At 41.2% G+C, this 20,950-nt stretch overlaps 1 protein-coding gene across 3 annotated transcripts in view; it reads left to right on the forward strand.

Moving 5' to 3' along the window:
* LOC124149402 (nuclear pore complex protein Nup153-like) overlaps positions 1-20,950 on the forward strand; it is a 48,482-nt gene that overhangs the window by 14,058 nt on the left and 13,474 nt on the right. For 2 of the 3 annotated variants that reach the window (XM_046520949.2, XM_046520950.2), the window contains exons 9-19: positions 245-313; positions 1,320-1,483; positions 2,896-3,025; positions 8,372-8,581; positions 9,703-9,853; positions 11,527-11,838; positions 13,053-13,220; positions 14,024-14,179; positions 17,406-17,561; positions 18,300-18,455; positions 19,890-20,630. In XM_046520949.2, the coding sequence (XP_046376905.2) occupies positions 245-313; positions 1,320-1,483; positions 2,896-3,025; positions 8,372-8,581; positions 9,703-9,853; positions 11,527-11,838; positions 13,053-13,220; positions 14,024-14,179; positions 17,406-17,561; positions 18,300-18,455; positions 19,890-20,630 (2,413 nt within the window). The remainder of the gene's footprint in view (positions 1-244; positions 314-1,319; positions 1,484-2,895; positions 3,026-8,371; positions 8,582-9,702; positions 9,854-11,526; positions 11,839-13,052; positions 13,221-14,023; positions 14,180-17,405; positions 17,562-18,299; positions 18,456-19,889; positions 20,631-20,950) is intronic. The other variant, XM_046520951.2, reaches the window with a different exon arrangement.

Consider the following 20,950-nt stretch of genomic DNA (forward strand, 5'->3'; position numbering starts at 1 on the left):
CGATCCCAATTGCGTGGATCGATGCTCATGATATCAATCACTGGATTGTCTGGTCCAGACTCGATTATTTACAGACCGTCGTCATATAGCTGTAATATTGCTGAGTGTGGCGTTAAACAACAAACCAACCAACCCAACACTTGACAAAACTTGAGAAACTACATACTCATTCGAAACATGACTGCCAGTTAAGATTTGCTTAGGTATGTTGTAACAAGCCTGTATACTCTGTCTGTGGTTTCAGCCTGGCAGTTACAGAAGGCGAACCTCACGTCCACTCACTGGTGTTGGAGCAACCAGGAGGTCACTCGATGTAAGTACACTTTGATAGTAGGCTGCCACAGGGAGGTGTACCCTTCTTACTGCCACGAAGTGGAAGGGGGATATAGGAATGGCTGCCGGCTTTCTTTCACGTTTCATTTCCGGAGCAGAACTCTAAAACTATGAGAGATATTTTAACCAAACTTGGCACATAGATAAGTCTAGTAGTGAACTGGTGCCTTTTGATAGTTTGAGATTTTTAAACAATTTATGTTTCGAGTTTCCATGGCAACGACTTTTACTTAGACTGAAAATGGCGGTATTGGCGGGGGATATGAATATTTCATGCTTGTTGTATTGTAGAACTGTTGGATAACTGATGGACCATATTTCTAATATATTGTTGTCTGCTGCATCCTTCATCAGGGTTAGAAATTAATGTTTATTTTACTAGTCCACCAAACTGATCTGCTACAGTTACATTTACTTAATGGTAAAGGGGGTGGTGAGATAGTCTTGTGGTTAAAGCGTTCGCTCGTCACGTCGAAGACCTGGGTTCGATTCCCAACATGGGTACAATGTGTGAAGCCCATTTCTGGTGTCCCCCACCGTGATATTGCTGAAATATTCTAATGGTTGGTTAAAACCATACTCACTCACTCGCTCACTCACTATTATTTAAGCTAAACTTTTGCATAGCACAGCCTCACTCACTCACTTCATGGTAAAAGTGGTAGTTGAGGAAATGTCACTAATTTTTCCTAATAAGCAAAACAATTAAACCCTGATAGTGTTTATGTGAGCCTATCTGATTCTATCCTGATATTTTGTGAGTTTCCGTAAGTTTGATTCATGAAGTTCAATTATTAATCTTTGGCACAGTTTGCCTCGTGATCAAAGGTTCAACAACTTGTGCAGAGTTGTGTCCCTTGGCTATATGTATCTGTATCTGTTGATGGTGATGTGGATACAACATTGACCTAATTATGTTTCCTACAGTGCATGCTTTGTTGTACTTTGTTGTATATTTTACTCACCAGTCTTCTGCTTGTTGTCAGGTTCCGAAGGGCCCCCCTACAAGTCAGCTGAAGACTCCTTCCATCGCGTCTATATCCAAGAATCGCCAGAAGCTCCTATCCTCCACACCGACATCGTCACGGATACCGGAACCCAAGAGAAAGAACCGCGACCAGGACAGTGGTGAAGAAGACGAGGACAGCAGGTCAGTGACTTGTCTCAAGTTACCAGTGTCATGTTAGGTCAGCAATCTCATCAAAATCAGATCTTAATTCTCGCTCGGCCAAACAAAGATCTGAGGACATCCCATTAGGGTTCCGTCAGAACGACCTTTCATCCGACCAATCAGAACGTCGCTTACCAGATCATGAAAGTGACAGTCGGAATGTGACTTCCAATCATGCAGCCTCGAAAACTTTAAAACGGGTCATTTATAGTTACGGGCTTAACGACTGAATCTATACAATCTAGACCATTTCATTTCAGGTTTCAAATTTTTAAGTGAGAATTTGTCAACATATGTTTCGAAGCGTAGTCGCCAATTTGAAATAAGTGCTGTAATTCTGATTGGCTAATGTCAACTTCTTGTCAGTAATTCCATTGGTCGGTCAGAGTTCGCGAAAGGTCGGTCTGATGTGACCCGTAATGGGATGTCCTCAGATTTTAATGAGATTGGTTAGGTCAGGGACTTAGCTAGGAAGGTCCTTGTCATTAAAGATCCTTCCTCCTATTGGTTTGTGAAATACAAGTCACCTCTGCAAGGCCATTACATGAGTTATAACTGTATAACATGAAAAGGGGGATTTTTTTTTCCAATTTGAGAATTTTTTACTGACGTCTGCTGTAGACTTCAGGCCAAATACCTGCCTCTGAGCAGGCCTAGATAAATCCATGCAGTTAGTCTCGGTTTTTTTCGAAGTATTTTGAATGTTATTTAGAGGTTACTAATTAACAATTCAAGCAGACATAATTCCATATTCATTGGTAAACCAAGTTTGGGGTTTCTTATGCCAGGTTTAGTCTGGGATCATTTGCAGGTTGCTGTGATGTAGGTGTTAATTGACATCTATTGTTGTCATCATATTTAATTGGCTACCAGTTTTCCAAGAGATGATTATACTACTTGAAATTTATGTTTCAAATGTTTTAAAATGAAAAGACCAGTGAAGATAGAATAGGTCTTCAGCCAACCCATGCTTGCAGTAAGAGGCCACTATGCTTGTCTTAAGAGGCGACAAATTGGATCGGGTGGTCAGGCTCGCTGACTTGGTTGATGCATGTCATTGTATCTCAATTGCGTGGAACGACGCTCCTGATTTCAATCACTGGATTGTCAGGTCCAGACTCCATTATTTACAGATCGCCGTCATACAGCTGGAATATTGCTGAGCGCGGTGTTAAAGAACAAACAGACAAATCAAATGAAACAGGACCAAGTAGATGGTGTAGATATTATACATCTGAACTTGATGAGTAAAATCCGAAATGTCCTTCTATTTACATGTACACATGACAAGGGAAGAAGTTGTGTGTGGTGTCATGGAGGGATCAAGGTTTCCATAAGTGGAGTAGTGTATTACTGAATGTTGGTTTCAATGATCACTGCCTTTTTTCCAGTCATGAAGATGAGCCAGTTGTGATAGATGACCGACCTGGAGGCGGAGGGGGGAAAGGGGGCAAGATGATGCGGGAAAAGAGTTATCGTTCCTCCGCGAGACGGAGAGCAGGAGAAGACGAGGAGGAAGAGGTAAGTACATCATGGCTTCAACCTTCTCAGTTGTGTGCTATGTGGTGGAATATACTAGGAACAAGTAAACAAATCTTGCCAGTCAATGCAAGTACCGTATTTGACGTAATTAGCGCCCCGCTCTAATAAGCCCCCACGGAGATATTTGCTAATATATTGGCTAGTAAACAATCCCAATTAACAAACCTTCCGCTTGATCAATATACACAAGACTTATTTATTCGCATATAATACGCACTCGTGTGTTATATGCACCCTTAGTTATGGGCAATTAAATTCTGGAAAAATATATCTGTTGTACATAAACATTTCAGGCTGTCAGCATAAACCACGAAATTTACAATCTTTCAACTGTTTTTTTTTTCACTGATATTATATTCCAATAAGAACCCCATATTTCTAATTTTGAGAGCGCCCTGGGCGCTTATTATGTTGAATATGGTAATATTAATTTATATGCTTTGTTTCCTGTCACTGTATGAACCAATAGAGCGAGCACATCAGTTACCTCCCTTCTCATGTAATACCTGTTACATTCTTGATAGGTTCCATTGAGGTCTCATTTGAAGTTAGATATATATTTTTCAAAATTTGTTCTAGCTCTGGGCCATGTTCCACAAAGCCATCGTAGCACTAAGATGTTCAATACCCCCCTACTTTAACTTAGACTTACGACTGTCTTAGTGCTACGATTGCTTTGTGGAACAGGGCCCATGAATATATAGTCATTTTATCCAGTATATGATGATATTGTCTGACACCTCGTATGAGAGAAAGTGATTTCATTGCACAAAATTCTGACACTGGATGAATGACATGATCTTGCCCCATGAACATTGAACATGTGACTGAGGGCAAGTTGAAATGGCTTTAACTATATTCTTTTTCAACCATATTCAACGTCACATGAGCCTCTTAAAACAATCTCAACATCTTTGATGTTGACGAGACCAGCATTTCCATTTATATGTTAAGAGAATCTGGTGACAGAACCCTGCGATGACGCAAATGATGCTGTATTATGTATTGTATGCCATACTTACAGACCCTTGTGAATTCATACATGGTTGGGGGGCACGGGTGGCCCAGTCGTCTAAAGGCGCCGCAATTCGCTGTGCAGAGTGGTGTCCCTTGGGCACGCCAGAAACCTATGATTGTGGGTTCGCCCAGATTATGTTTCTAGGTTTGTCAACACCATTCCTGTGCTCGTGGTTTTCACCGAAGTGGTAAACGTCCGAGACCTGCATCACTTCGGGCTTTCCTTCCACATTAAGCTGACTCGCCACAATATAACTGGAATACTGTTAAAAGCGGCGTAAAACCCACCTCACTCACTCACTCACTCATACATGGTTGTTGAATAAGGCCATGATCATAGATTTTTCTAAATTGTGCATTTATGCAATCGGTACATTTATCTAATACCCACGAAGACCAGGGTTAGAATAGGTATCAGCAACCCAGTAAGAGGCGACAAACGAGATCAGGAGGTCAGGCCTGCTGACTTGGTTGATGTATGTCATCGTATCCCAATTGCGTAGATCGATGCTCATGATGTCTTCACTGGATTGTCTAGTCCAGACTCGATTATTTACAGACCGCCGTCATACAGCTGGAATATTGCTGAGTGAGGACTAAACAGTTCCCTAAGTTTTAAGAATAATTGAGTATTGAGGATGATGTGAATAAGTAGACTGGAGCCTGGAATACATTTCCATCAACAAAAACATCAATTGGGATGTTTAATAAAATACAGCTAAAAATAGGAAGTTTTGACAGATGTCTTGAGTTATACTTTGACCAAAATTGACAGTTTAAACTGTTTGTATATAAAAAATTAAACATATTAGTTTATTCTTGCTGGAATCAGCTCTTTTGAATTTTGTCCAGTAGATGATGATATTGTCTGACACCTCGTATGAGATAAAGTGATTTCATTGCACAAAATTCTGATACTGGATTAATAAATCATATTAATTTGGGGAATTTGGTTATGTGAGGTCACATGTGTCAGATGTTGGTTGTGTGGTTGGTATGAGGCAGGCATATGTTACATGCATTCTGTGCAATATTTGGTCAGGGAAGTTCTCAGAGGCAACCTAGAGTTCATTTTCGGGCAGACGGGAAGCCTAGTGGTTAAAGCGTTAGTCTGTTTCACCGAAGACCCTTGTTCGATTCCCAACATGGGTACAATGTATGAAGTCCTTTTCTGGTGTTCCCTGCTGTGATAGTTCTGGAATATTGCTAAGAGTGGCGTAAAACCTCACTCACTCACTCACTCACTCACTCACTCACTCACTCACTCACTCACTCACTCACTCACTCACTCACTCACTCACTCACTCAAGGTATTTAAGAGACATGGAGGCCAATTAGGCCTGAGTGTAATTAGGTTGGTTGGTTTGATGTTTAACGCCTCACTCAGCAATATTCCAGCTATATGACGACGGGCTGTAAATAATCGAGTCTGGACCAGACAATCCAGTGATTGACATCATGAACATCGATCCAAGCAAATTGGGATCGATGACATGTATCAACCAAGTCAGCGAGTGTAATGAGGACCAAAGCAGGATCAGTAATCACTGTCCTCATCGTGCGTGCCCAGCTTCTTCCCATCCTGTGTATGATGATTCTGTCTGACACCTCGTATGAGATATACTGATTTTATTGCACAAACTTCTGACACTGGATGAATGAAGCAAAATTAATAAGTCCTTTGAGCATGTTGAGCGTCAAGCTAATATATAAATAAAATTAATTTTCCAGGCAACAATTTTTGTAATCTTGTATTTGCCAGCAGCCTAATATTTTATTGGGAATAAGTAACACTTTGTAAAGATTTCATTCTTCTCTGTCTCTGATGTGCTTGAGAGGCACACTGTTCATTTAAACCTTTAGCTGAGTGTTTCAAGAATGAGTTTGGGGCATGGGAATTTACTGTGAAGAGTTATGACCTTTAGACTTGACAGTCAACTATGACTGGTTCAAAGTCAGCACCTTGCCAGTGGGTTTCATCTAAGACTTGCATAAATTCAGGCCTTATACCATTACAGCCGTGAAATAACTGAAGTCCTGTTCAAAACGGCACTCATCTAGAATCACTCTATGATAGGACGGGGCACGGGTGGCCCAGTCATCCAAGGCGCCGCGATTCGCTGTGCAGAGTTTTGTCCCTTGGGCACGCCAGAAACCTATGATTGTGGGTTTGTTCCTTGTTCGCCCCAATTATGTTTCTATGTTTGTCAGCACCATACCCGTGCTCGTGGGTTTCACCGAAGTGGTAAACGTCTGAGACCTGCATCACTTCGGGCTTTCCTCCCACATTAAGCTGACACGCCGCGATATAACTGGAATACTGTTAAAAGCGGCGTTAAACCCAACTCACTCACTCACTCACTCACTATGATAGGACACAAAGGATTTGTCTTGTTTATTGTCAGGTAGTTGATGTCAGGGCACCATGGTAGCTTGCACGCACACTACACCTAAAATATTTGTGAGACAACTTAAATTACGTATGAAGTAAATTTAGGCATAATTTGAGTTCTTTACAAGTATTTCTGGAACATATGATTCTGTCTTAGTTCAACCCATTTTGTTATACATCCAGTGTATGATGATATTGTCTGACACCTCGTATGAAACAGTGATTTCATTGCACAAAATTCTGACACTGGATGTTTAACATACTTGTGAATCTTGAGAGGGCAGCCAAGTGGAGTTTTGAAGACACTGGTTGGGTCCTCATTTGCATTTTCACACAAGATCAACACTCACGTGTAAACAGGCTCATTTATACGCCAATCTCATTAAAACCAAATCTTAGTTCTTGCTACCGCTGAACAAAGATCGGAGGACATCCTATTAGGGGTCACATCAGTACGACCTTTCATCCGACCAATCAGAGCGTCGCTTACCAGATCATGAAAGTGACAGTCAGAATGTGATTTCTAATAATGCAAGCTCGAAAACTTTAACACGGGGCATTCCGAACGATAGTAACAGGATTAACGACTGAATCCATACAATCTAGACCATCTATTAGCCATTCCAGCATGTTCTTTTGTTCAGGTTTAAATTTTTTAATCAAGAATTAGTCAAAATATGTTTTGTAAAGCACAAGAAAGCTGCCTTCTGATTGGCCAATGTCGACTTCTTGTCAGTCATTCCATTGGTTGGTCCACTGATTTTAATAAGATTGATTTATATGCATGATAAGGCTAAATCAATACTGCCACAGTTCTTGTCTAATTGCTATACCACCATGATAAGTTTAGACCAGTGTTGGTCACACCTTTCCACTTACAAGGAAATTCGACCGCCTCCCTGGTCTAGAGGTTGAGCATCTGCCTGGAGTGCGGAAGGTCCGGGTTCGATCCCCCGCCGCATCATACCAAAAGACGTTAAAAGATGGTACTTGTTGTTACCCTGTCTGGCGCTCGGCATTAAGGGGCTAAAACAAGGACTGGTCGGCAAGGAGTCTGTATACTGTGTCTGAGTGGGGTATTCACGTTAAACTGCGGCATGGTATCTCAGTGGGTTTGCACTATAAATCGGCATCAGTCTGGACTAGTACAATCAGCCACACAAACATACACACGTACATGCACGTCACTATATAAGTGCAATAATCTTGGACGCAATGTTAAACCCAATTTCACCTCACCTCACCTCACCTCACCTCACCTCACCTCACCTCACCTCACCTACAAGGAAATTCTGCTGAGTATTCTGAATGTAACTTGTATGACTATCAGCTATCCCTATCGACAGTTGAGTAGTATAGGATGCAGTGTTTGCATTGGTTTCCAACATAATGGGGTCCCCTTGGATGTGTTAGCCTCAAAAACCACAGGCACTCAGCTGTCTAAGGGGGTTTGGGTGCATGCCACCACATAGAATTTTTTCAAATGTAGGCCTAAAATAGTGTATTTTAAGCCATTCCAAGCACAAATTAAGTGTCTGTTTTCATGTGAAACTCGAAACAAAGCAACGATAAGTTATGAGTAAAATGAGGGGCGGTCGGGTAGCCTAGTGGTTTAAGAGTTCGCTGGTCACGCCGAAGACCCGGGTTTGAATCCTGACATGGGTATAATGTGTGAAGCCCATTTCTGGTGTCCTCGCCGTGATATTGCTGGAATATTGCTAAAAGCGGCGTAAAACCAAACTCTCTCACTCACTATGAGTAAAATGAAAGGGGACACATGTAGGTTTCCTTTTTTCGTCCAATTTTTTTCAGTGCATGTTTTTGTATATAGGATGCTGTAAACGCAAACACTAGGGATGTAACAGTAGATGAGGATCACCTGAAAGTGGTGTAATCCAAGTATATGCTTGTTGCAGGTGGAGCCTCCTCCTCCCCTCAAGACAGACTTCACTCTGCCTGTGATGAGTATGCCTGCATTCAACTTCAAGCCTACACCAGGCATGTCGAAGAAAGGGAAAACTGTGTCCCTACCTAGCGAGGACAAGGCTGCCAGCCTTAAGTTCACATTCTCAACCCCGATACAGAAGAGTGGGCCTTCCGCAGTGACGAGTTCTGAAAGGGCAGAGGTAGGGTCGTGCACAGCTTGTGGAGGGTGTTTGTTGTAAAAACATGATTGATGATTGGATTATTTGCTTATTGTGATACTATTGCGATAGTGGCCCTACTATTGCGATAGTTTTCACTTGCAATTATAGCAGGCTTTATCAGCATATATTTCAGCATTTTGACTGACACCATCAAAATAATTATAACTTTCTGATACTATTTGTAAAGAAAACAAGAAATGAAAAGAAAACAAGTTCAAATTGACCTCTCAAAAACATTTTAATACAAAATTTCACCAGATGTATCAATATGAGAGCTTTTAATAGTCACAAATGATTACCACCACTGATTACTACCACTGACTGAAGACCGGGATCCCCCTTTTTCACGTGGACGAATATCTGGGTGCCGTCTTGTCAAGTGGTCGGTCAGATTAGTAGTATTTCCTGAATACTTTAGAATTATCCGACAGATTCTACAACTAACTTTTTGCTTGTCTATCTCGTTCGGCGTTTTGACAAAGCCAAAATGGTCCCATACCCACGATTTGCCTGCCTTATTGGCGACAATATCAAACTGACATATGGCGTCCACCATCTTGTCAATGTTGCCTAGCGATGAGTAGCTAAGGGACATAACTCTAAATCAAGCAGACAAAGTAGTGCAATCCAAACGAAAGCACGACAGAGGTTAGATGATCATAGGAATTGTTTCTATGTTTTTTAAGAAAGTAAATGTACCAAACAAATTAACTATTGAAACTATCAATAGTTAGACAAACTATCGCCAATAGTTTGATTGTTTCAAGTTGCAATCGATAGTGTACTATCGTGAGACAAGCAATCGCAATCAATCGATAGTTCGATGTATCGTTACCCCACTACTGTCCATGCATGTCAGCATTCATATATTTCACTCCTTATAAGGCCTAAGTGTTTTGATATGTAAAGGCAAGTTAACTTTGCAGGAATGAATGCTTTAATTAATATAATAATTTTTTTTATCAATATATCCATTAAAGGCTGTCATTTCTGTTTGTATGTAAAGAATCCATATGATGTTGCAAGGCTGTTAGACTTGTGAGATATGATCATGTGTTTTTGAATAATGTTACCACCAACTCCTTGTCCTTGTCTCACAGGGCTTCACCTTTAGTTCCCCCCTCAAGGTCACTGACAAAGAGTCCTTGCCTAAGTCATCTACATTCACAGCCATTGGTGATAGTCAACCAGCTTTTAAACCATTAATGAATTCCTCGGTTACTGCACCTGTCTGCAAGCTGGGAAATGGAGGTAAGATCAGAAACTCAGGCATGTGATCCAACAGGAATATTGAAACTTTCCTCTCACATAACAGTGGGTGATTGTTTGTTTGTTTGTAGGATTCAAGGTATATGACGCCAATCTGTTAATAATCGAGTCTGGATCAGACAATCCAGTGATTGGTATCATGAGCATTGATCCACACAATTAGGATACGATGACATGCATCAACCAAGTCAGCGAGCCTGACCACCCGAGCCAACCAGTTGTAACCTGGGTCGACACAGGTTTTACAGTGTGTGAAGGCTATGCTAGGAGTCTTTGCTATTATGCTGCTGCTTATGTGTGGCTTACACAATCATTCATAGACAAAAGTCCTGAGATACTGTGACAATGCTTTGATAGGATCATATCACAGTGATCACTAGGATGTCCTTGTAACCTGACTTGAGTGATGCTCATGCTATCTTCCACTAGTGTGGCTGCCTTAGACTCAACTATTCACAGGCCTCCATGAAATAACTGAACATTGCTGACTGCAGCACAAAACAGCACTACTCTTTCTAGGGTTTTAGTTCAGATCATTTTCTGGACTCATCGTTATCAAACCTGTCCAGATGTTTTTTAAATTTGGTTATGATGTTTGTGATATTTTAGATCCCTGCAGTCTTATTCCAGTACATGATGATACTCTCTGACACCTCATATGAGAGGAATGATTTCACTGCAAATGCACAATCTGATGCTGGAATCACTGTAGCTAGCCAGATGTATAAACTACTTAACATCTGCTAAGGTCCACCAGACCTGTGAAAATCCGGAGTAGAATAGGTCTTCAGCAACCCATTCTTGCCGTAAAAGGCCACTATGCTTGTCATAAGAGGCGACGAACAGGATCGGGTGGTCAGGCTCGCTGACTTGGTTGATGCATGCCATCGTATCCCAATTATCAATTATATCAATCACTAGAGTGTCTAAAGTGCCTGGTCCAGACTCGATTATTTACAGACCTTGGTCATATAGCTGGAATCTTGCTGAGTGCGGCGTTAAACAACAAAACAAAAGAAACATTTCCTGGACTGATCCTTAACAAACCTGTCTCTCAGATGATTTTTAAATTTGCTGATGATGTTTGTGATATTTAAGATCCCTGCATGTGCATGTCCAGTATATGATGATACACTCTGACACCTCAAGGGCGGTCGGGTAGCCTAGTGGTTAAAGGGTTCGCTCGTCACGCCGAAGACCCAGGTTTGATTCCCGACCTGGGTACAATGTGTGAAGCCCATTCCTGGTGTACCCTGCCGTGATATTGCTGGAATATTGCTGAAAGCGGCGGAAAACCATACTTATTCACTCACTCACGCTTGACACTTCATATGAGAGGAATGATTTCATTGCAAATGCACGATCTGATGCTGATCATTTCTGGACTCATCGTTATCAAACCTGTCCAGATGGTTTTTAAAAATTTGGTTCTGGTGTTATTCAAGTACATGATGATACTCTCTGACACCTCATATGAGAGGAATGATTTCACTGCAAATGCACAATCTGATGCTGGAATCACTGTAGCTAGTCTGATGTATATACTACCCAACATTTGCTAAGGACCACACCTTTAAAGATGACTATTTTGGTTTGAGCAAATGTTCAGTATGCACGTATGTTGTACATGTACTACATGCAAGTCAATATTGCAGGTATTGGGATGAACATGAAGACAGCAATGAGCAGTGGACAGGCTTTTAAGCCTGCTGCAGGTCTGAAGAAGGGGAGTGTGATGGACGTGTTGGGCGGAGGTGCCTTCAAGCCCTCCAGTGACCTGAAACAAGGGAGTGTGATGGATGTTCTTGGGAAAGATAGTACCAAGTCTGCTGGAGAAGCAAGCCAGTTGAAGTCTGGCAGTGTTATGGACATTCTAGGGAAAACTTCCAATGATACAAGTTCACCGTCAGGGTTTAAGCCTGCATTGAACCTGAAGCAAGGGAGTGTCATGGACATCCTAGGCAAGAGTAAGTTGTTATGACATTTGAAAACCACCATCTTGATTTAATCATTTTCAGAGTTGTGGCCCTTTGGTGTGTTTTTTTTGTATGTTTTCTTTGTATGTTTTCTTTTGCTGAAAAGAGGTTAGGGTTCATTTCAAGAGCATAACTTAAAACCGTTCCCAATGTCTTAGAGTAACCTTGTATACACATTAGGCAGATGCTGTATTGGCGCCTCTGATATTCCATAATGATAATTATCTTTTGCTTTTCCAAGGCAACAAGTTCAAATTAGGATCTGGGTTATTTAATGGCAGCAAACCATTCCTTTTATCCATGAAAGTTCGCAAATGTATTAGGCAGGGTTTTACACAACACAAAAATGTACGTCCAGTATGCACAAATTTAAAGAATGGACGCAAAAAAAAATATACTGCATCTCAATGGACGCAGAAAAGAAATATACTGCATCTCAATGCAAGCACAATAATATTCATTTTACCTACAGCGCAGCAAGAGCAGTTATGGGTGTCCATTGTTTCACCCATCTATCATCATGTCCAAATGATCATTGATTCATTTCAGGCTCTGAAGTAATTATCTAAACATACAGTACACTACACCATTTCATTTTTTCATAGGTGTCTATGTTATAATCAGCGACTTTGTTATAATAGGCGTCTGTCTTATATAATAGGGGGCACGGGTGGCCCAGTCGTCTAAGGCGCTGAGATTCGCTGTGCAGAGTTGCGTCCCTTGGGCACGCCAGAAACCTATGATTATGGGTTCGAATCCCGGTTCGCCCTGATTATGTTTCTAGGTTTGTCAGCTCGTGGGTTTCATTGAAAGTGGGGGCAGTCGGGTGGCCTAGTGGTTAAAGGGTTCGCTCGTCACGCTGAAGACCCGGGTTCGATTCCCGACATGGGTTCAAACACTCTCACTCACTCACTCACTCACTCACTCACTCACTCACTCACTCACTCACTCACTCACTCACTCACTCACTCACTCACTCACTCACTCACTCACTCATTGAAAGTGGCAAACGTCTGAGACCTGCATCACTTCGGGCTTTCCTCCCACATTAAGCTGAAGCGCCGCGATATAACTGGAATACTGTTAAAAGCGGCGTTAAACCCACCTCACTCACTCTTATATAATAGGCTGAGTGCATTCAGGATGTGTCCCAGCTGGTCCCCCACAGTATCGGTGGTATCACAACCATGGCTCCTTTGTTGCAGAGGGAGGTGAGACTCCGCCTTCAAGTAGTCCTATGACCAAGTTCTGTAAAAAGCCAGGGGAATGGGATTGCGACACCTGTCTTGTACAGAATAAACCTGAGGCAACTAAATGTGTTGCCTGTGGGACGTCCAAGCCAGGGTCGGGTCCGAAACCCCCTCCTCCGTCAGGTAGGAATGTCAGGTTGCATCTGTGGAGGGCCTCTGCCCTGACTCGCATTTAGTTATGGTTAACGTATCATGGTTATAGAAACAGGCTCCATCCGCCCGTCACGTTTCGTTTCTGGAACATAACTCAGAAACCGTTCCATATTTTTTCATGAAACTTTGTAGGTCTGTCAAGTACATGCTGAACTGGTGCCTTTTGCTACTTAGAAATTTTAATTTTTTACGTTTCCATGGCAACAAGATGGACTTAGGTTCCAAACTCTTCTCTTTTTTTTTTACAATTTCCATGACAAGTTCCACCTCGGTTAAAAAAGGTTAGGGTTTGTTTAGATTTAATTATGTCATAAATTCTGCAACAGGGGCGGGTGATATAGCCACGTCATTGGCAAACTCTTATTATTACTTCTGCTGATAAGCAGCATAAGACACTAACAGTTTTAGTCCTTTAGTCCTTATTATGATAGCAATAAGCAAAACCCTTAAAAAGGCCAATTTCTACTAGTCCTTATGATACCTTAACTATTGGGCACGAAGGACTTTAGGACTACTGCCTATTTCTAATGCTGATAAGATGTATCAAATGTAACAAAATGGCCTTTTTGTATTCTGATGTGTCAAAGTCGTTCTTTTTTCAAAATTTGTAGAACAAATAAATTGTTTTGTGACCTCATTGGCCACTCAGATATCAAATAAGATCCAAATGCAGAAGTTGTCATTCTTTGTCAATGTCCGAAGGCTCATATCCTTGTAGCAGAACTAACACAATGTCCACATGCATGACGTTATCTCAACTGTTTCTGCTAAAGGGACTGGATCTCTGAGTTCCGGTCAGCCAAGTCTGTCCTCCATGTTCAAGTCGTCCGCAGGAAGTTGGGACTGTGACATGTGCATGATTCAGAACAAGCCAGAAGACACCAAATGTGTGGCCTGTAAAACTCCCAAACCTGGAGCCAAGACATCAGGTAATTCCTTATTAAACCGAGTCAGTATTTAATGTAATATTACTTGCCATAGGATCTAGCTGTCGTGGGGAGCTCCCTGTCAGAACCCATTCAAGACAGCTGTTCAGCCTTGCTTGACCAGCTTTGCACTTTAAGCTACCCTACTGAGTGCAGGGTTAGATACCACTTGTAATAATATCCAATTTGCCCACAACTAGAAGGGGTACGGGTGGCCCAGTCGTCTAAGGCACCGCGATTCACTGTGCAGAGTTGCGCCACTTGGGCATGTCAGAAACCTTTGATTGTGGGTTTCGAATCTCGGTTCGCCCCGATTATGTTTCTAGGTTTGTCAGCACCATACGCGTGCTCGTGGATTTCACCGAAGTGGTAAACGTCTGAGACCTGCATCACTTCAGGCTTTCCTCCCACATTAAGCTGACACGCCGCGATATAACTGGAATACTGTGAAAAGCGGCGTTAAACCCAACTCACTCACTCACTCACTCACTCACTCACTCACTCACTCAGTTATAACGTGGTAAAGCATGGCTCCCAAAATTTACTAACATTTTTAATAAACTCAAGTTTTCAAATGACACGATGTTTTCCCCCATCTCAGAAAACATTATCAGCTGATCACCGCGATCAGGTAACACCGGAAATACCAGTCAACAAATCCGAACTGAAGAACGCAATTTAATCCGATTATTAACATATCTGGTAATAAAAAAATTGTTCATTGTTTATCTGGACTAATGTTTGCAATATATTTTTTAATTATATTCAAAATTTCATTCAATAATTGTATGCGAAGTGATCAGTAGATCGCACAACTCACCGTTATTAACAGCAACCGCAGTCAGATTACTGATATTGATGCCTTGAAACGAACTTTAGTTGCAAGAGAATGGATACACATTTCAGAAATGCCGTACCATGACTCGCTAAAAGTCATATTTGGGCCAGTTTGACTATTAAATGTCAACATTATGTTTTCACAGTCGAAATACATGTAGCCCGGGAAGTCCCTACGGAGATTGGTCAAAATTGTACCATACGTCAAAAAGTATCCTGCATACAATCTGTACCAAAGTGCTATGCTTATGGTTCTTATAATTTTAAGTAAATATGGTGGAAGCTTCAACTAAAATAACACGATATTGGAATATATTATTCCTGATAAAATGATAATTTTAGATACAATTTCTTCCGACAACCCTGCAACAAAATTCTTTGAAGATGTATCATTTGGTACGTTTTACTGAATCACCGTTAGATACGGAGGAAACGTGTGCACAGCTGATTGCTATTTCCGGCTTAGTTTACGAGAAAATACACACAGTAATCTTAATCTCTGCATATAAAACAATGCCTTTGAGAGCAGGAAATACATTTTAAATGGAAAATCATGTCTAGTTATGTTTTATATCAAATTTCATACTTTTATTGACCAAGTTTGTTATACCTGTTTATTCACCTGAATTCGCTGAAGGGATACGATGTGTTTGTTCTTTTTGAAAGCGCATATTGATACTCAATAAAACTTTTTTTTACACTATGAGTCATAAATAACTCCTATTCCAGTCTTTTTTGAAACTCTGAAATGTGCAATGTAGATCGTGTTAGGTAGGCAGAACATGTTTTGTTGGTCATCCACCACCTTCGACTCGACCTTCGTTAAACCGCTGATCATCTATAATGCTCATCAATTATTTGGAACCCGAAGGTTGCGTTGTAGCGAGGGATCACTGTAGCTAGATTTTAGTCATCGATTTCCTCTAGCCTCTGATTTACAGACTGGAGGCTGTGTCTATCCTTGTAGTGTCTGCTTTGCTACATAACTTGGAATGAAAAATTTGTTATGAATTTGTGGTGTTCAAGTCACTTTAGATTGTAAAATCCTGTGGACCCTGCAAAAGCAAATCTTTTTTATTTATTATCCCCCGCCGCGCGAAAGCGCGAAGCGGGGGATATAGTATTCACGACCGTCCGTACGTCCGTCCGTACGTCTGTCCGTACGTCCGTCCGTACGTCCCACCTGTTTGTTGCCACGATATCTCAAGAACTAAACACTGGATTGTCTTCATATTTGGAACTATGGTGTATATACAGACTCCGCAGACACCAGTCGGTTTTGGTGACCTTGATCCCATTTTCAAGGTCACAGCAGACAAATCTGCTTTTAGAGTTGGAAAACGGTGTTGCCGCGATATCTCAAGAACTAAACTCTGGATTGTCTTCATATTTGGAACTATGGTGTATATACAGACTCCGCAGACACCAGTCGGTTTTGGTGACCTTGATCCCATTTTCAAGGTCACAGCAGACAAATCTGCTTTTAGAGTTGGAAAACGGTGTTGCCGCGATATCTCAAGAACTAAACACTGGATTGTCTTCATATTTGGAACTATGGTGTATATACAGACACCGCAGACACCAGTCGGTTTTGGTGACCTTGACCCCATTTTCAAGGTCACAGCAGGCAAATCTGCTTTTGGAGTTGGAAAACGGTGTTGCCGCGATATCTCAAGAACTAAACACTGGATTGTCTTCATATTTGGAACTATAGTGTATATACAGACTCCGCAGACACCAGTCGGTTTTGGTGACCTTGATCCCATTTTCAAGGTCACAGCAGGCAAATCTGCTTTTAGAGTTGGAAAACGGTGTTGCCACAATATCTCAAGAACTAAACCTCTCGATTGTCTTCATATTTGGAACTATGGTGTATATACAGACACCGCATACACCTGTCAGATTTGGTGACCTTGACTCCATTTTCAAGGTCACAGCAGGCAAATCTGTTTTTGGAGTTGGAAAACGGTGTTGCCACAATATCTCAAGAACTAATTGCTGGATTGTCTTCATATTTGGTACTATGGTGTATATGGCGGGGGATATTTCGTCACTCTGTGACAAATACTTGTTTTTATTTATTTATTTTTGTATTTATTTTTGTATTTATTTTATTTTTATTTTTTTGAATTATTATTATTATTACTATCATTTTTTGTATTTATTTTTTTTTTTTTTTTTTTTTTTTTATTGGACAAGATGTTTTGCCCAAAGGGAGATATTTCTCCCTAATAAAGTGAAGGTTGTTGGCTCAATGTGCGTTTCGACAACTTGAGGATACCACCTTTGATGTCTTACCTTTTTAACTGACATTTTCTGGATTGTGTCTTTAAAACATCTTTCTCTACACATTTCTGTGTTAACTGTCAGTGCAATTTTTCTTCAAAAATAGGCACTGGATCTCTGAGTTCCGGTCAGCCAAGTCTGGCCTCCATGTTCAAGTCGTCCGCAGGAAGTTGGGACTGTGACATGTGCATGATACAGAACAAGCCAGAAGACACTAAGTGTGTGGCCTGTAAAACTCCCAAACCTGGAGCCAAGACATCAGGTAATGCGCCTAATCCCAAACTAGTCTTCTCAATGTTCAGGAGCATTAGTAAACTGAGCTGCAGTTTGACATTGATGATGCTGTCTTTATTAAAATAAACATAATGTTTAATATTCTTTTAAAAATAATTTGCCGGTTACTGAAACAATGAAAATAAAAAATAAAAAGGTACATGGATATTAAGAAATCTTACTTTATTGCAGAAAATCGCTACAATTTTCACTTCCTTAGTGATCAATCCAGATATAATGAATGCTTACATCTTTGGTTATAAACAAACTTAAGTTGTAAATGCATTATTTTAATAATTTGTTAAACGTAACTTTCATATTTAGAAACAGTAGGATTTGACCTTTCAAATGGAGTATAACATCTTGCAACAAAGATGTTTGCACAAGTTGATAATTTCCTTGATGAATGTAGGCTTCATCGATCACAGCAGAGTCTCTTGGTGTCATAGCAGTAAAACCTTAGTTGACTGCTGTTGAAAGTGTTAACTTCGTACTGGTAGGAGTAGTTGTCTCAACTTTTTAAAACCTAAAATATCCTTAATTCAAGTTCAGAGAGTTAGTACCTGACTGTAAAATATGACTTGTCCACAGGGTGGGTAATGTTGTTATTTTTCCCGTCCCTCGTGGAATTAACTGGTCTTGGACGTGTGTTTGTTTGCAAATGTTTTTTCCCGGGAAATGAATTTTATACAAATTTAAAGAAAGCTTTGTAACATTTCTGCTAAAGGGACTGGATCTCTGAGTTCCGGTCAGCCAAGTCTGTCCTCCATGTTCAAGTCCTCCGCAGGAAGTTGGGACTGTGACATGTGCATGATTCAGAACAAGCCAGAAGACACCAAGTGTGTGGCCTGTAAAACTCCCAAACCTGGAGCCAAGACATCAGGTAAAATGAGATTTATGAATTATTAAATTTAGTTGAGACATTGTATTGGAAGACTATTAATGCTTGAGTACCTAAAACATAAAACCATCAAAGTGAAATATAAATGTCATTCCCATCCCTGTTGTGGTGAGGCTTGTCAGGTGTAGTACCTCTTTGCCTTGTGTTTTTTTTTGTTTTGATAGTTTGTTGTTTAACGCTGCACTCAGCAATATTCCAGCTATTTCACGGTGGTCCATAAATATCTAGTCTGGATCAGACAATCCAGTGACTGATATCAGGAGCATCGATCTACACAATTAAGATACGATGACATGCATCAAACCAAGTCAGTGAGCCTGACCACCGATCCCGTTAGCGGCCTCTTACGACAAGCATAGTGGCCTTTTACGGCAACCTTGGGTTATCGAAGACCTATTCCAGCCCGGGTCTTCACGGGTTCTTTGCCTTGTGACTGGATGACCTGTATAGCCATGTAAGGCTGTGCATAGATATAGATATCGGTGCTTGTTGACAGAGCAGCTGAACACTGGTGGGGGATCTTTTACTTATGCTTTCCGCCACTGTGTTATTTGTTGGCCCAGGCTAGATTATTCACAAGCTATCTTAATACAGCGTCAGGCCTTCGGACCATCCTTGTGGTCTAGTGGTAGAGCATCGGCCCGGGGACCGGGGTTTGTTCCCCGTCTGCGTCAAAAGACGTTAAGAGATGCTACTTCTTGTTACCCTATCTGTTTCTTGGCATTAAGGGGCTTATAAGGACTGGTCGGCTCGGAGTCAGTATAAGGTGTCTGAGGGGGGTATTTATGTTAAACTGCTGCATGGTATCTCAGTAGGCTAGCACTATAAGACCTGGACAAGTACAAGCAGACACGCACACGCACACGCACACATTACTATATGAGTGCAGTAATATTGAATCAACCAATGTCTAAAGTTGTGGTTAGCTAATGAAATGAGACTGTATTATTCCGTTCATGAACCAAGGTGTTTGTGTGAAGATGTAAACCGAGTCATCACTGGTGTCCCTCCTACTGGAGCGAGTCCGTCTCCTGATTTGTTGGTTGTAGATACACCGCAGAGCATACACATGTAATATGGGGATGATCGGGGGACATAGTGTATATACCCACAAGTATTGACGATGCCAATTTATGGCTATCAGGTATAATTCGAGGGTGAGGCCTTGTGCCTATAGCACCTAAATTTGAAAAAAGGCCCACATTTTAAAAGAAATGGGGCATTTTTACATTGTGCTGTACGGGCGTACCTCTGGAATATTTGAAATTTTAACGTAACGGGTCCATGTCAGAAAATTCCTAGTGAATCCTGGGCTATGTTACAAGTGTTACAGTCTGTGTCAAGTCCAACTCATTGAGTCTAAACTACCGAGAAAGAACACTTCCCAATAATTGCTATTTTACCATCTTGCTGTAGGGACACCGGAGACGAAGACAAACAGTACAATCGGTGCATCTGGATTCCAAATCAGTGGATCTATGTTCGGCAGTGGAACAGCTTCTAGTGGAGGAGGGTTTGGTGGTTTTGGAAAGTCAGCCTTATCCACTGGAGGCTTCAGCATGGGATCTACAGATTCAAAGAATGCTGGCTTGGAAGGTGGATTTAAGATTGGTTCTGGTTTTAGTTTTGGACAGCCTTCCACTAAGGGGAGTGACTCAAAATCTGCATCTAGTGACAATGAAGCAAAAGATGGAAGTTCTAGTAAAGGTGATTCTAATAGTGTATCAAATGTACTTAGCTCTCAAAAGACTTCTAGTATATCTGGTGGCTTTCAATTTGGAACTCTCGATAAGAAGCCAGTTCAAGAATCGGAAGGCATTGTGAACAGTTTCAAAGCCAGCACAGAGACCCAAGTGTCGGAATCTAAATCGTCTGGGTTTGGATTTGGTGGGTCTGCTTCTGAGGCCAGTAAAACAAGTACTACTAGTGAACCTAGTGGAACGGACTCGTCCAATGGGAAATTAGCCTTTGGACAAAAATCAGACTCTACTGCAGAGAAAAAGAGTGACAATATATTTGGTTCTGGCAATTCTCTGAGCAGTGCCACAGGTTTTAGTTTTGGTCAGAGTGGTGCCACATCAATTGCTTCACCTGGAGGATTCTCATTTGGAGCAACGGCAGCCACGACAACTGCTACAGCTAACACAACATCTACAGGTGAGTAAAATGTAGTGTTAAAAGCAGATAAGCTAAAGAAAACGAAAGTCATGTTTAGCTTTAAATATGTTGGAGACATTACAAGTACTGTATATACCCTGATGCTTAGTTTTAGAAGCATGACAAGTGAATATTTATATACCCTGACATTTTCAAGCCATTTACAATTGGATAGCAGTGTCCAGAATTCAGTATAAAAGTCTTGGGGTCCTGTCCTTGTCGTAACCCGATTGTAAAAAGATGAACATTTAGAGTGTCCTGAGACAAAAGTACCGTACACGCACCCCAGGACCCCCCTTCATGTCAAACACTGGGTCGGG

Source organism: Haliotis rufescens, unplaced genomic scaffold, assembly GCF_023055435.1.
Source record: "Haliotis rufescens isolate VD_foot unplaced genomic scaffold, xgHalRufe1.0.p SCAF_2, whole genome shotgun sequence".
NCBI lineage: Eukaryota > Metazoa > Mollusca > Gastropoda > Lepetellida > Haliotidae > Haliotis > Haliotis rufescens.